Here is a 14,253-nt window from a genome sequence, read left to right on the forward strand (position 1 = left end):
CAAGTTTTTCTATGATATTCTTAGGTGTGTGTTTGTGTGTTTACACTGCTTGAAATTCATTGAGTTTTTTGAAGTAGTGAGGTGGTGTGTTTCCATGCTTCTGGGAAATTCTCTGACTTACCTTTTTTTTATTATTTCTATTCAATTATCTTTCTCCTCCTCAACTGAGACTCTATTTTAATGATTTTAGGTTTATTGATATGTTTGACATATCACTTATCTTAATCTTTAATATCTTTGCCATGTGTGTAATTGATTTTTTTCATTGACTGTTCTTCTAGTTAATAATACAGTTAATTGAACAATGCAATCTATAACTCAAAGTGTTCACTAATTTCTTAAATTTAGATATTTTATTTTTTCAGCTCTAGAATATATATTTGATAACCTTGAATAGATTCTAATTTTCTGGTGAAATGAGTCTATCCTCTTTCACATAGTTCATTTGTTTTTCTTTCAGTTTCTCTAAAATAGTAATCATGGTGGGTTTTTGTTCATTATCATCTTTTCCACTCTGTGGCTCATCTTTTAGTTAGATGACTTCTAGCTTCTCTTTTACTGCTGTTGTTGTTTTCTCTTTATTATTGGCCATAATTTCTTCCTCTTCATATGTGTGATAATTTTTTATTGTCTGCTACATGTTATATAGAGAACCATAGGCATTCAGGATAGAATTACCTTTGACTTCAGAAGTTTTCATCTTTCTTATGTTTGGAAGATAAGCTGAGTGACTGATAATTGCAATACAATAGCAATTGAGTTTGGTCAGAAAATAATGTAGTTTTAGCAAGACACAGATATCTTACTGTGTGACTAGGTTCTGATACTCAAATCTTCAAAACTCAATTCTCTACCTTATATCCCAATCTCCTTCAAAATCAGGTTAATATTTTATTTTTTTAATTTTTAATTTTTTTATTTTATTATGTTATGTTAATCACCATACATTTACATCATTAGTTTTTGATGTAGTGTTCCGTATTTTAAAGGGAAGACAGTACATGTCCTTTAGGAAAATCCCCTTCCACTAGGTTTTGTCTCCTGAGTACAACAGATTATAGATATAATTTCTTCCTTTAAAAGCTTCAACCTGACTCCCCAGCCTCCCACAGAGGACATAAAATCAGCAAATGTGATGTAGAGAAAACTGATTTTGAATCTGATGTCTGGTAAGTGTCTAATCTATCAACCTCTTCTCTTTTACCACTAGAGTTTTCAGGTTTCTCTTTCTTCAACAGAGGCCTTCTAACTGGGAGGGCCCAGTTGATCTTTACTTTGTATTCGGAATCATCACATTACAGGGAATAGTCACTTTTGTTTCAGGGGAAAAAGTATTAACATTTTTAATTGTTTTCCTTTCTTTGTAGTTTTTAAGTCTTTTAATCTTCATTTCCTTCACAGTTCTTTGATACTTTAAAAATATAATTAAAAAATGTATTTGATATTATACAATTGTTTTTATAGTTGTTTTCTGAGGGGAAAAAAAAGAACAGTTATCTCCCAAGACCTACCTAGAATTGAAAGCATTTTTTAATCTCATTTTATAACCAAAGAAACCCCAAAATTTGAGAGACAACTGTTATTATCATCCTATCCTTTCTTTTTTTGGTTGGAAAATTGCAATAAATTTAAGTAATTTACTTAAGATGGTAATGGTCAGTGGTAAAGAAAATCTCAAACAAAAACTTCTGACACCTCCTCACTTTCACTTCCCTCATTACACCAAGGTTAGTACTGTCACAGTCAGGATTCAGACAGAAAAAGTAAAACCATATCAGTGACTTTAGAGGGATAGAATTAAGTATAAGAATTGGGTAAACATATACAGAAGAACAGAACAAGTTAAGGGAGACATTGTGATGCTAACAGGTGAGTAGCCATGAAATACTAACTGTAATTTCATTCAGAGTTAAGGAGCAAAGGGAAAAGCTTGGGGGTTACTTAAATCTAAAGACTGAAGGGCTGACTGCATGGATCCGAGATTCAGAACTCTGACAGTAGGTTCTGCTAAGCTGGTGAAGATTTGGGATGTTAGTAGAAAGCTCAAAGATCTGAGACTCAGAATTCTGAGGATGACACACCAGACAGCTATGCTGGTATCTCTCAGGCTGACAGTGAAGTTGGTTTGGAGTAAATAAAAAAAAAAAAATATATATATATATATATATATATATATATATGTGTGTGTGTGTGTGTGTGTGTGTGTGTGTGTGTATAGATGCACATATATAAGATATATACAAATAAGTATTATATACATATATAAACTAAGTATAGCTGCCCGTGTAAAACATGTTATTGAGGTGATATTGACATATGGAAAGCAAATAGAACTCCCAGATTTCCAAACTCTCACTCATTCTCCCTGTTGCAGATCCCTATAGAAAGAGGGCTGGTAGAGCAGAAATGTGGTCCGTGCAATGAATGTACAAAATGGGAAGGGGATTTGAAACCGAGAAGCAATGACTTAAAAACTGGTACACAACCCATGTGCCATGTTTTTTCCCAGAAAATATAAAGAAACAAATTTTAGGAAAAATGAGTCTTCTGATTGCTTAAAATAATGAAGAGTAAGTAGAAATATTCCAGGGATTACCTTTTTTTAATGAATACTTATTTGGGTACACTTTTTATGCTTGATGACCTTTGTTTCCCACTTTGACCCTGGCGAACCAATATGCTAGATTGACTCCGAAAACTTTGCTGTGTTTTTGGAGTCTGACTCGGAGATTTTGGAGCCTTTTGTGGTGGCCTTGCTGTCTGACTCGGAGCCTTTTGCGGTGGCCTTGCTGTCTGACTCGGAGCTTTTTGCGGTGGCCTTGCAATCTGACTCGGAGCCTTTTGTGGTGGCTTTGTAGGTTGTGTTGGAACCTTTTGTGGTGGTTTTGTAGGTTGAGTCGGAACTTTTTCCTCTTTCTTTTTTCTCTTCAGACAAAGGTAAAGAAGACAACATAATAAGAGAAGCAACCAAAAAAGTGAGAATATTAACAGGTGACTCTTCTTTAGCCTTTCTCTCTTAGGGGGCGGGCCACTATCAACACTACCTCCATTGCCCCTTATTAGGCAGTTGGGTGGGTCCCACATATAGTTGCAATGGCAGTGATGTTTATTGTTGCAAATGCCCCTCATGTTACAGAACTTAGGTGAACAATTACTATCCAAGTGAGATATATGGACACACTTCCTGTGAATGCAGACATGTTCTGGGCCACACTCTGTGCCATCATTCACGTAACCAATATCAGGTTTGGGCATCCCAAAGTGGTAGTCAAGACCCCAGCAGGTGCTGTCATTGAAGTGAGACTGATACACAGTAGAATGGTCCCTCAAAGAGGGAATTGCTTTCACATCCGTACACTGAAGTCTCCCACACAGGATATCTGAGATATTACATTTTACATATGAAGACAGTTTGGTACCACAGTTACCAAAACGGTCACCAAGAGTGTTTATATTTTTGTAGCAATTATGACTTGCACTCTTTGCCTCTTGGCCAAAAATCTGCCTACACAGAGCATTGCGGTCATTACATTTCTTTTCATAGCAATAGGCACTTTCATTACAGGGAATTCCATCCTCCACATATACATCATCTGGGCACATAGGGGATAATCCATCGCACCATTCTGGAAGATCACATTCATTGACCTCTTTTCTACACATTTTTCCAGATGGTAATAACTGGCAGTCTTTGCAACAAAGTCCAAAAGCACAAGTAGATCCATAAGTCATAGTGCAGTTTGACAGACAACAGGCATCTTTTGCACAACTCTGTAAAGGTCCACAGTCACACTCCTCTTCTTCTTCAACAATACCATCCCCACAACGCTTTCTTGAAAATATATCCTTTGTGTATATATTGTAGAGCATACATTTTGCTTCTATTATAGTATATAGCCAAAGAAAAGAAAGACTACAATTGCTAAATGAAGTTATCGGTGGGTTTGAAGTATGCATTATACATTTTAAGTACCCACATGAACAGTAATGACCATCATGATACATACCCAAATTATGGCCAATATGATGAGCTATTGCAATTGCAATCAAGTTCAAGCTTCTGTCTACATTAGTAATAATTGCACAGCTACGGAGTGGTTGACACATTCCACTAACAAAACCTAAACCAGTCATTCCTCGTACTGTTTGATTTATAAAAAGATGTGCAGCATCATGTGGCAGGCGGGCAGCAAGGTTATCATTTTTCCAAACACAAAAATAACTCAGAGATCTCCTTATATCATTAACTTCAATGTAGTTTTTTTTAGTCCAGAACTCTATACCAAACAATAACATTTTAATACCCAATACCTCATAAATGGAGTCCACTATATTTATCATAGTATATAGATCTTCATTATACTTTGAAATATTCTTTTTTATATGAAGATATAGAGTATGGTCCACCACCACTACTAGTTCAACAAGAAACATATGGCGCCACCAGGCCACATAATTACTTTGCTTCTGAGTGGAATTATTAATCTCTTGAGACTCCAGTTGGGGTAAAATTTCCTCTTGCACAAAGTCAGAGTACATTTCTGGAAATTCGGTCTCCTCACTCTCCATTTTATATACCAGATGTTCAAATTTAGTAGAAAAAGTCATGGGCTTAATTTCATAAGCAATGCCATTTATCTGTAACAATCCTTGAAAGCCACCAAAACAGTAACTGAGGGCAACCAGGGATTCTGGGTCCCCCTCCACATAACCATGATAGTAGCAGTCATTCTGAACAAAGGGTTGGTCCTCAACGAGAGCACCTTGGTCTATGTAGGTGAACACTGGGAGGTGTCTGGACAGCAAATACTTCTTGACCTTCATGTGGACAATATGTCTCTTGCCCCCAAAATGCAAGCTGTAAGAGAGCCAGCCTGCAGGCTTCATGCCTCTGCCAGTGCCAAGTATCTTCAAAGGAATCACCACTTCTGGGGGACTATGGTATTGGGGGTGCTCAGCCTGGGTGTGTCCACAAAAGGACAGAAACACCCCAAGCCAGTGTAGCAGAAGTATGATTCTCACATCCAGCAGAGCTTTAATCATAGTCATTATGAAATCACCATTATGGAAACATTAGTCCAGAGAAGAAGGCAGGCAAAACTGGGGGTCATAGGTGCTCTGGCTTCTTAGCCTGAGATGGTCAGTGTGCAGGGCTAATTATTAAGAATCTGTCTTCTGGCAGAGTTGAACCATTAGAGTATCAGCCCTATAAGTAAAACAAAAAGCAACATGTGGATGAAAGTGTCTATGCCTGGTGGAGAAAAGGAGAAAGGCATGCAATAAAAGTAGTTAGTGTTTTGATCAAGGAAATGACTCAGGAAACTTCCTAGAAGAGGGGCTTAGGGTATGTAGAAGAATGAAAACTGGCCATAGATTTAGAGTTAGTAAACCTAGTACTTTTGGCTAGAACACACACTGCCTTGATAATAATAATAATTCAGTGTGTGAACACATTGTGAAAAAAAAAATAGGGCTGGGAATGATGATGGGAAAATAAGGATTTATTATTCTATAAATATGCATATCATGAACATTTACAAAATAAAACAAAACAAAAGGATCTTAAGGGTAAGGTGATCATATATTGCTGAGATTGTTTCAGTTTACACATGCTAAGTTGTCATAAGTAATAATACCTCTTCTTTTTTTCAAACTCAAGTGATAAATTACTTATAACATTACCTACGAGACATATTCTTTTAAAAAGCACCCTTATGTTATTTTTTCATCTCTTTTATGGTGCTTACCATATACCTCCCTAGAGCAAAAATGTTTATTTCAATTTCTTTTTTTCTTCCCTACATTATTCTCCTTACTAGGCTTTTCAGACTGGAAATACTCAAGAGCATTATTTGTGTCTTTCACAAATGTTAGTATCTTCTCTAATGTCTATCTTAATTCTTTATATAACAAAAATGTTTGACTTGACTTTTATTGTTCCTTGGAGTGTTACTCAAAAGTGTTTATTACATTTTTAATGCAGAACATTATTTGAAAATTGTGGCCAATTTAGTTTCTGGAACAAGGTCATATAAACTCAGTTTCCTTGTTTGTTCCCTCTAAATATAACTAAATACCCTGAAAATAATTCAATGAAAAAAATAAAACAACCTCTGAAAGCTAAAAATCAAAAGGCAGACTGGCTAGAGACCTCGAGACTTGAGGAATGATAACCAGGTGAATTCACTGAGTTTTCTTTTAATTTCTCATGTATATAATGCAAACGGGGTACTGGAGAGGTCTTTAACACAGAACCACCAGCATAGACAAAAAACTCAAGAATAGTTTGCTCATTCTGAATAAATGACAGAGAATGAAAATGCAACAAAAGACCAATAAGGTGTTCTAGCACCTGCTCTTGAGCCAAGACACATGTGTGATTCAGAGTGGCAATTTCAAAGACTTATAGGCCAATCCAAAACAAAACATAGTCCATAGTCAGTACACTAGTTGCCTGTTTAATTCCCCTACTTTGACAATATAATAGCCCTGACAGGCCAGCCTAATCCTCATCAATATCCCAGTAACTTGTTAACTGATCTGCCTTCAGAGGCAGCAGCAAAATCCCCAAATTCTGACCCAGTTTCAGCTCAACAACTAAGGCAGAGAATAGGAGCCTTTGTTATAAAGCCTGATATCTCCCATCCCTCTACCAAATGACATAACGAGATAGAAGCCTTCTGGCTTTTGTTCCTCCTGTCTCCAGATTGAGCATGGCCCAGTGACACCAGGTAGTCCACAAAGGGCATCAGACTAGATCAAGCAGAAAAAAAAGGATCACTAGACTCCTAGACAGGTCATGGCTAATTATTTAGTCAAAAGAGAAACAAATACTGGAAAAGAATGAAGAAAACAAAGGACTTATAGAACACCAGCAAGAAGACCAAGATACATGTGATGAAAGTCCCAGAATGAGAAAAGAAAAGGACCAGAAAACTCATTCGAAGAAATAATGGCTAAAAATTTCCCAAATCTAAGGAATGAAATGGGCATCCAGATGCACAAAGCCCAAAATGTCTCAAGTAAGAGGAACCAAAGAAATCCATGCTAAGACTTACTATAATCAAATTGTAAAATGTCAAAGACAAAAAATTTTGAAAGTGGCAAGAGAGAGCAATATGCCACATACAAAAAAAATCACCATCAGACTATAAGTGAAATTTTGAACAGAAATCTTGCAAGTCTGGAGGCAGTGAAATGATGTAGTCAAAATGTTTAAAGAAAAAAAAAAAAACCTGTCAACCAAGAATACTATACTTGGCAAAATTGTCTTTTAAAATAAAGGAGACATAAAGATATACCCAGACAAACAAAAGCTAAGGGAGTTTATCACCATTAGAACTGCCTTATGAGAAGTGCTAAAATGAATTTTTCATGTTGAAATAAAAGGATGCTAAATAGCAACATGAAAGCATAAAAAACATGAAATAGATAAATATATATGCATTTATATTCATATATAAATATATATACATATATTCATATATACACATACATATATTCATATATATATGAATATGATATTACTCTGTGGTGGGTAAATCACTTTTAATTCTAGTATAAAAGAGATAAAAGTATTCAAAATAATTATAACTATAAAACATGTCAAAGGATACACAATAAGAATAGATGTAAACTGTGACAATAACATAAAATGTGAGCTGAAGAAAAGATAAAGTATAGAATTTTGGTATGTGATTGAGCTTAAGTTGTTATCAGTTTAACATAGACTACCTTAACTATAAGATATGCAAGCCCCAAGGTAACCACACACACACACACACACACACACACAGAAAGTATACAGGTTACACACAAAAAAAGAGAAAGGAACCAATGAATATCAATATGCAAACAGAAAATCAACAAAACACAAAGGAAGATGAGAGGAAAAGACAAAAAAAAAGAAAAATAAGATTAATAGAAAAGTAACAAAATATCAATATTAAATTGTTCCTTATTGATAATAATTTAAAATTAAACTCCCCATCAGAAGACATAAAGTAAGAGACTGAATGCTTTTAAAAAACAAGGTTCAATATGTGATGTGTAGAAAAAAAACTCACTTTAAATTAAAAAAATAAAACACAAGCTAAAAGTAAATATTGGAAGAAGATATTCCATGTAAATGGTCACCGAAAGAGAGAAGAAATGACTACACTTATATCTGAGAGAAGAGAGTCTAAGTCAAAACTGACATAAGAGATGCATATATATATATATATACACATACATCCAACACCAGAACATATAACTATATAAAGTAAATAAAGTAAATATTCACAGAACTGAAGGGAGAAATAGATAGTATTACAATAATAGTAGGAGACTTCAATACCCTATTTTCAATACACAACAGAACCCCAGAGTATATATCAACAAGGAAATAAAGGGTTTGAATAGCACTATTGACCAAATCTAAGAGACATATACAGAATATTCTACCCAATAGCAGCAGGATATGCGTTATTCTCAAGTACCATTGGATATTTCTCCAGGTTAGATCACATATTTGGTCACAAAACAAATCTCAACAAATGTAAAAATATTGAAATTATACCAAGGTATATTTTATAATCACAATGGAATAAAACTAGACATCAAAAGCAGAAGGAAAAGCAGAAAATTCACAAATAGGTTGAAAAATTAAAACATATTCTGGAACAGCATGGATCAACAAAGAAATCAGAAAATAAACTAGAAAATACCTTGAGACAAATAAAAATGAAAACACATATACTAAACTTTATGGGATGCAGGAAAAGTTGTACTAGAAGTAAAGTTCATAGCGATAGATGCCTCAAGAAATAAGGAAAACCTCAGGGGCCCCTGGGTGGCTCAGTCATTAAGCGTCTGCCTTCGGCTCAGGTCATGATCCCAGGGTCCTGGGATGGAGCACTGCGTTAGGCTCCCAGCTCAGCAGGAAGCCTGCTTCTCCCTCTCCCACTCCCCCCTGCTTGTGTTCCCTCTCTTGCTGTCTCTCTCTGTCAAATAAATAAATAAAATCTTAAAAAAAAAAAAAGAAAGAAGGAAAACCTCAAATAACTTAATTATACAACCCAAGGAACTAGAAAAAGAACAAACAAAACTGAAAGCTGGTAGAAGGAGGGAAATAACGAAGATCAGAGCAGAAATAAATGAAATAGAGACTTAAAAGACTATAAAAAAGATCATTTAAACTAAGAGCTGGTTCTTTGAAAAAGAAGCAAAATTGATAAGCCTTTAGTTTGACCCAACAAGAAAAAAAGAAAGAGGCTTAAATAAAATAAAAAATGAAAGAGATGTTACAACTGATACCACAGAAATACAAAGGATCATAAGGGACTACTATAAACAATTATGCACTATGATCAAGAGGGATTTATCTCTGGGATGCAAGGGTGGTTAACATATAAAAATCAATTACTGTGATACACCATATTAAAATAATTTGGGATAAAATAATGATCATCTAAAAAGATCCAGAATAAGTGACAAAATTCAACACACTTGCATGATAAAAACTCTCAAAAAACTAGGAATAGAAGGAAATTACCTCAGCATAATAAAAGCTGCATATGAAAATCCCGCAACCAACATTATACTCAGTTGTGAAAAAAGGAAAGTTTTTCCTCCAAGATCAGGAGCAAAGCAAGGATGCCCATTCTCACTATCCTTGTTTGACATACTACTGGAAGTCTCAACCGGAGTAATTAGGCCACAAAAAGTAATAAAATGCATCCAAATTGGAAAGGAAGGAATAAAATTGTCTTCTCTTTGCAGCCAACATGATCCTATACACAGAAAACCCTAAAAATTCTATTTAACAAAAAAGCTGTTAAAAATAATATAGGAAATCATTAAAGGTGCAGAACACAAAGTTAACATGAAAATCAGGTGCATGACCATGCACTGACAATAAATAATCTGAAAGGAAATTAGGGAAACAATCTCATTTATAGTTGCACAAAAGGAATAAAATACTAAGGAATAAATTTCAATTTCAACAGATGGAAGACTTGTACACTGAAAACTATAAAACATATATACCAACAGTAAATCATGATTTGAAAGAGAAATGACAATTAACGGATGTCAATATTGAGATAAATCATATGCTACAATTACCTGACAAAAATTTTAAAGCATCCATTATAAAAAGAGCTTCAATAAGCAGTTACAAATTCTCTGGAAACAGATGAAAACAGAAAATCTCAGCAGAGAAATAACAATAACAAAAAAAAGAACAACTGAACATCGATAGGTAAATAAAATGAACCTCAACTAAAACTTATATCTTAAACAAAAAAATCTCAAAATTAATCAAGCCCCTAAAATTTAAATGAAAAACTGTAAAACTTTTAGAACAAAATATAAGACAAAATCTTAAGGGCGCCTGCCTGGGTGGTTCAATCAGTTAAGCATCCGACTCTTAATTTTGGCTCAGGTCATGACCTTGGGGTCAAATAAGCAAATAAATAAATAAATAAATAAAATAACAAATAAATAAATTTCTAGGCCAAAAATTCAGTTAAGAGGATGAAAAGAAACATTACACACTGGAAGAAAATATTTTTAAACTACATATCTGAAAAAGAAATTGTATGTATAATATATAAAGACTCTCAAAGTCAGTATTATAAAATAAACAATCTGATTACAAAACGGTCAAAAGGCATGAATAAACATTTTATCAAAGAGGATATACAGATGTATAATAAAAACATAAAAATGTTATCAACATAATTAGCCAGAAGAAAAGTGTAAATTCAGACCAACATGAGCTATCATTATAGACCTATTAGAATGGCTAACATAAGAAATTCATCTGGAATATTCTGTGATTTCTAGATCCCTCCTTTCATAAAAACCAACAATAATATTATTTCTATTCATGCATTTTCATGGAAAATTCCCAGTACCTGATGCTTTTATTAAAACCTGGCTCTCAACAATTTGAAACCCTCTGATGTAGAAGCTTCCCATTCTTAAATCCCCATGTGCAATAGGGTCCAGAGGCTAGAGTCTTGTTTCTTCAATTTTCGATGACAATTCCAAACCACTAATTCAGGAACGATTTAACTAATCGCTTTTGACCTTTGTTTCTTACTCTTCTAAATCAATCCTACACAAACCTCAGTTTGTTTTTTCATCTAAACTTATTATTCAAAATCATAGAAACTTTTATTGGATATCTTTTTTTTTAAATTTTATACCATAATTTTTCAGTAAGTTATTGGTTTTTACTTTTGTCCCTAGGTAGCCTCATTTCAGACATCACCAATTCAACCAATTGAATTGGCCAAAATCCTCAACCCAAACTAGATTGATGCTGACACCTGCTTTCCCTTACAACAAAATAGCCAGCACTGATGGAACAAAAGAAACAACAATAACACAGAGAACATTACATCTAGGTGAAGCTTAAAAGCGGGAGACAAACTGAGAATTGGAGTGTTATATCCTGAGTTTCCAGACTAATAGATAAATTCATGACATATTTTCAACCTTCTGTTCTTTCAATGCATGTATTTTGTTCTTTTGTACAGGGCCTTCATAACTCTCTGACTTCCAACACTTCCTCATGGTGCCCGTGGGGGAAGATCTACATTGCCTTTACTATTGTTGACTTCCAAATAAACCAAGGATTCTTGATTTTACCCTTGTTTAATAAAGAATTTGATATTTGTCATTATGTTTCCTATGTGGATTCATATTAACAGGGAGAGGTACTATCAGGCTGAACATTTTCGTGGTCATTGAGATTACAAGAGAGCTGTATTCACTTGAAAGCATTTCTAGTGCTAACAAGAAGACAGCTTATTTCACAAAATGCTTGGAGAAAGGAATATCATTAGATGAAATTTCTGAAAGAACATGTCTAGCATGAGTAAAACCTTAATATTTTTATTTGCTTTCTGTGTCTTTCCTTGATATATAACTATGTATATATAATATATATAAATATATAAATATTTGCTTGAGATATATGTATATATACATATATACACGCACACATATATATATTTGCTACATACTATGGAATATAATTTTCATGAAAGAAAGGAATTCTGGAAAATATTTCATTATTGATAGAGAACCTAACCCATGTAAATCTTTATTAAACTTATTCCTTAGACTTCAGGCTGGAAAAAGTAAGAAGAGCTGGCTAAGGTTATCCACAGAAAGAGTAGTTATTTATGACTCCTTTAATCTTGGAGGCTAGCTGTGGAGTGGAAAAGAGATTTTCTCTGGGTACGTATGACACCCAATTGGTGTCTTTCCATTACACCTTCTATTCTAGTAGTCCAGGTGAGTAGTATTCCGCTCACTGACCTTTTTCTGTTTCTCTGACTTCAGTCAAACCATCCAAATGGAACAAATTTGAACATGAGCATTTAATTTTCTTTAACTTAAATAAATGACTATGTAATAATATTTTGTTACTAGAATATTGGACAGGAGACTAAAGTAACAAAACACTCACAACTATTATAAGGAAAAATTGGACTTATTATTTTTTTTTAATAGCCTAGGCCAGATTAGAATAAAGACTATAAGGAGCAGTTTAGTCAATGTTACTAAACTAAATGGCCTTTAATTTCTAATTAATTTTTAATATCAAATTTTCTCAGAATTTACCCAAATAGAATATGTGAGTCATTGTGTTAATTTTGTTTTTATTGAGCAGGAAATAGTAAAGAACAGTCCTATTATTTAGTATTGGTTTAGACTTTGAGTTTATACTTATCTGTTGAACATCTAAATTTTTTTTAAATTTTTTTTTATTCTTATGTTAATCCCCATACATTACATCATTAGTTTTAGATGTAGTGTTCCATGATTCATTGTGCATAACACCCAGTGCTCCATGCAGAATGTGCCCTCCTCAATACCCACCACCAGGCTAACCCATCCTCCCACCCCCCTCCCCTCTAGAACCCTCAGTTTGTTTTTCAGAGTCCATCGTCTCTCATGGTTCGTCTACCCCTCCGATTTCCCCTGCTTCATTCTTCCCCTCCCGCTACCTTCTTCTTCTTCTTCTTTTTTTTTTTCTTAACATATATTGCATTATTTGTTTCAGAGGTACAGATCTGAGATTCAACAGTCTTGCACAATTCACAGCACTTACCAGAGCACATACCCTCCCCAGTGTCTATCACCCAGTCACCCCATCCCTCCCACCCCACCCCCACTCCAGCAACCCTCAGTTTGTTTCCTGCGATTAAGAATTCCTCATATCAGTGAGATCATATGATACTTGTCTTTCTCTGTTTGACTTATTTCACTCAAAATAATACCCTCCAGTTCCATCCACGTTGTTGCATATGGCAAGATCTCATTCCTTTTGATCGCTGCGTAATATTCCATTGTATATATACACCACATCTTCTTTATCCATTCATCTGTCGATGGACATCTTGGCTCTTTCCACAGTTTGGCTATTGTGGACATTGCTGCTATAAACATTGGGGTACACGTACCCTTTCGGATCCCTACTTTTGTATCTTTGGGATAAATACCCAGTAGTGCAATTGCTGGGTCATAGGGTAGCTCTATTTTCAGAATTTTGAGGAACCTCCATACAGTTTTCCAGAGTGGCTGCACCAGCTTGCATTCCCACCAACAGTGTAGGAGGGTTCCCCTTTCTCCACATCCCCGCCAACATCTGTTGTTTCCTGACTTGTTAATTTTAGCCATTCTGACTGGTGTGAGGTGGTATCTCATTGAGGTTTTGATTTGGATTTCCCTGATGCCGAGTGATATTGAGCACTTTTTCATGTGTCTGTTGGCCATTTGGATGTCTTCTTTGGAAAAATCTCTGTTCATGTCTTCTGCCCATTTCTTGATTGGATTCTTTGTTCTTTGGGTGTTGAGTTTGATGAGTCCTTTATAGATTTTGGATACTAGCCCTTTATCTGATATGTCATTTGCAAATATCTTCTCCCATTCTGTCGGTTGTCTTTTGGTTTTGTTGACTGTTTCCTTTGCTTTGCAAAAGCTTTTTATCTTGATGAAGCCCCAATAGTTCATTTTTGCCCTTGCTTCCCTTGACTTTGGCGATGTGTCTAGGAAGAAGTTTCTGTAGCTGAGGTCGAAGAGGTTGCTGCCTCTGTTCTCCTTTAGGATTTTGATGGACTCCTGTCTCACATTGACGTCTTTCAACCATTTGGAGTCTATTTTTGTGTGTGGTGTAAGGAAATGGTCCAGTTTCATTCTTCTGCATGTGGCTGTCCAATTTTCCCAACACCATTTGTTGAAGAGACTGTCTTT

The 14,253-nt window shown here is 34.9% G+C and overlaps 1 protein-coding gene across 1 annotated transcript; it reads right to left on the reverse strand.

The window, feature by feature from the left end:
• Positions 1 to 2,613: 2,613 nt before the first annotated feature.
• On the reverse strand, positions 2,614 to 5,049 carry ADAM29 (ADAM metallopeptidase domain 29). Its single transcript, XM_021698748.2, has one exon. The coding sequence runs from the start codon at positions 5,047 to 5,049 to the stop codon at positions 2,614 to 2,616; it is 2,436 nt and encodes an 811-aa protein (XP_021554423.2).
• Between the last annotated feature and the right edge of the window lie 9,204 nt (positions 5,050 to 14,253).

Source organism: Neomonachus schauinslandi, chromosome 2, assembly GCF_002201575.2.
Source record: "Neomonachus schauinslandi chromosome 2, ASM220157v2, whole genome shotgun sequence".
Lineage (NCBI taxonomy): Eukaryota > Metazoa > Chordata > Mammalia > Carnivora > Phocidae > Neomonachus > Neomonachus schauinslandi.

Excerpts from the sequence above, each read along its gene's own strand:
- ADAM29 (XM_021698748.2), bottom strand. The coding sequence starts at position 5,049 with ATGACTATGATTAAAGCTCTGCTGGATGTGAGAATCATACTTCTGCTA.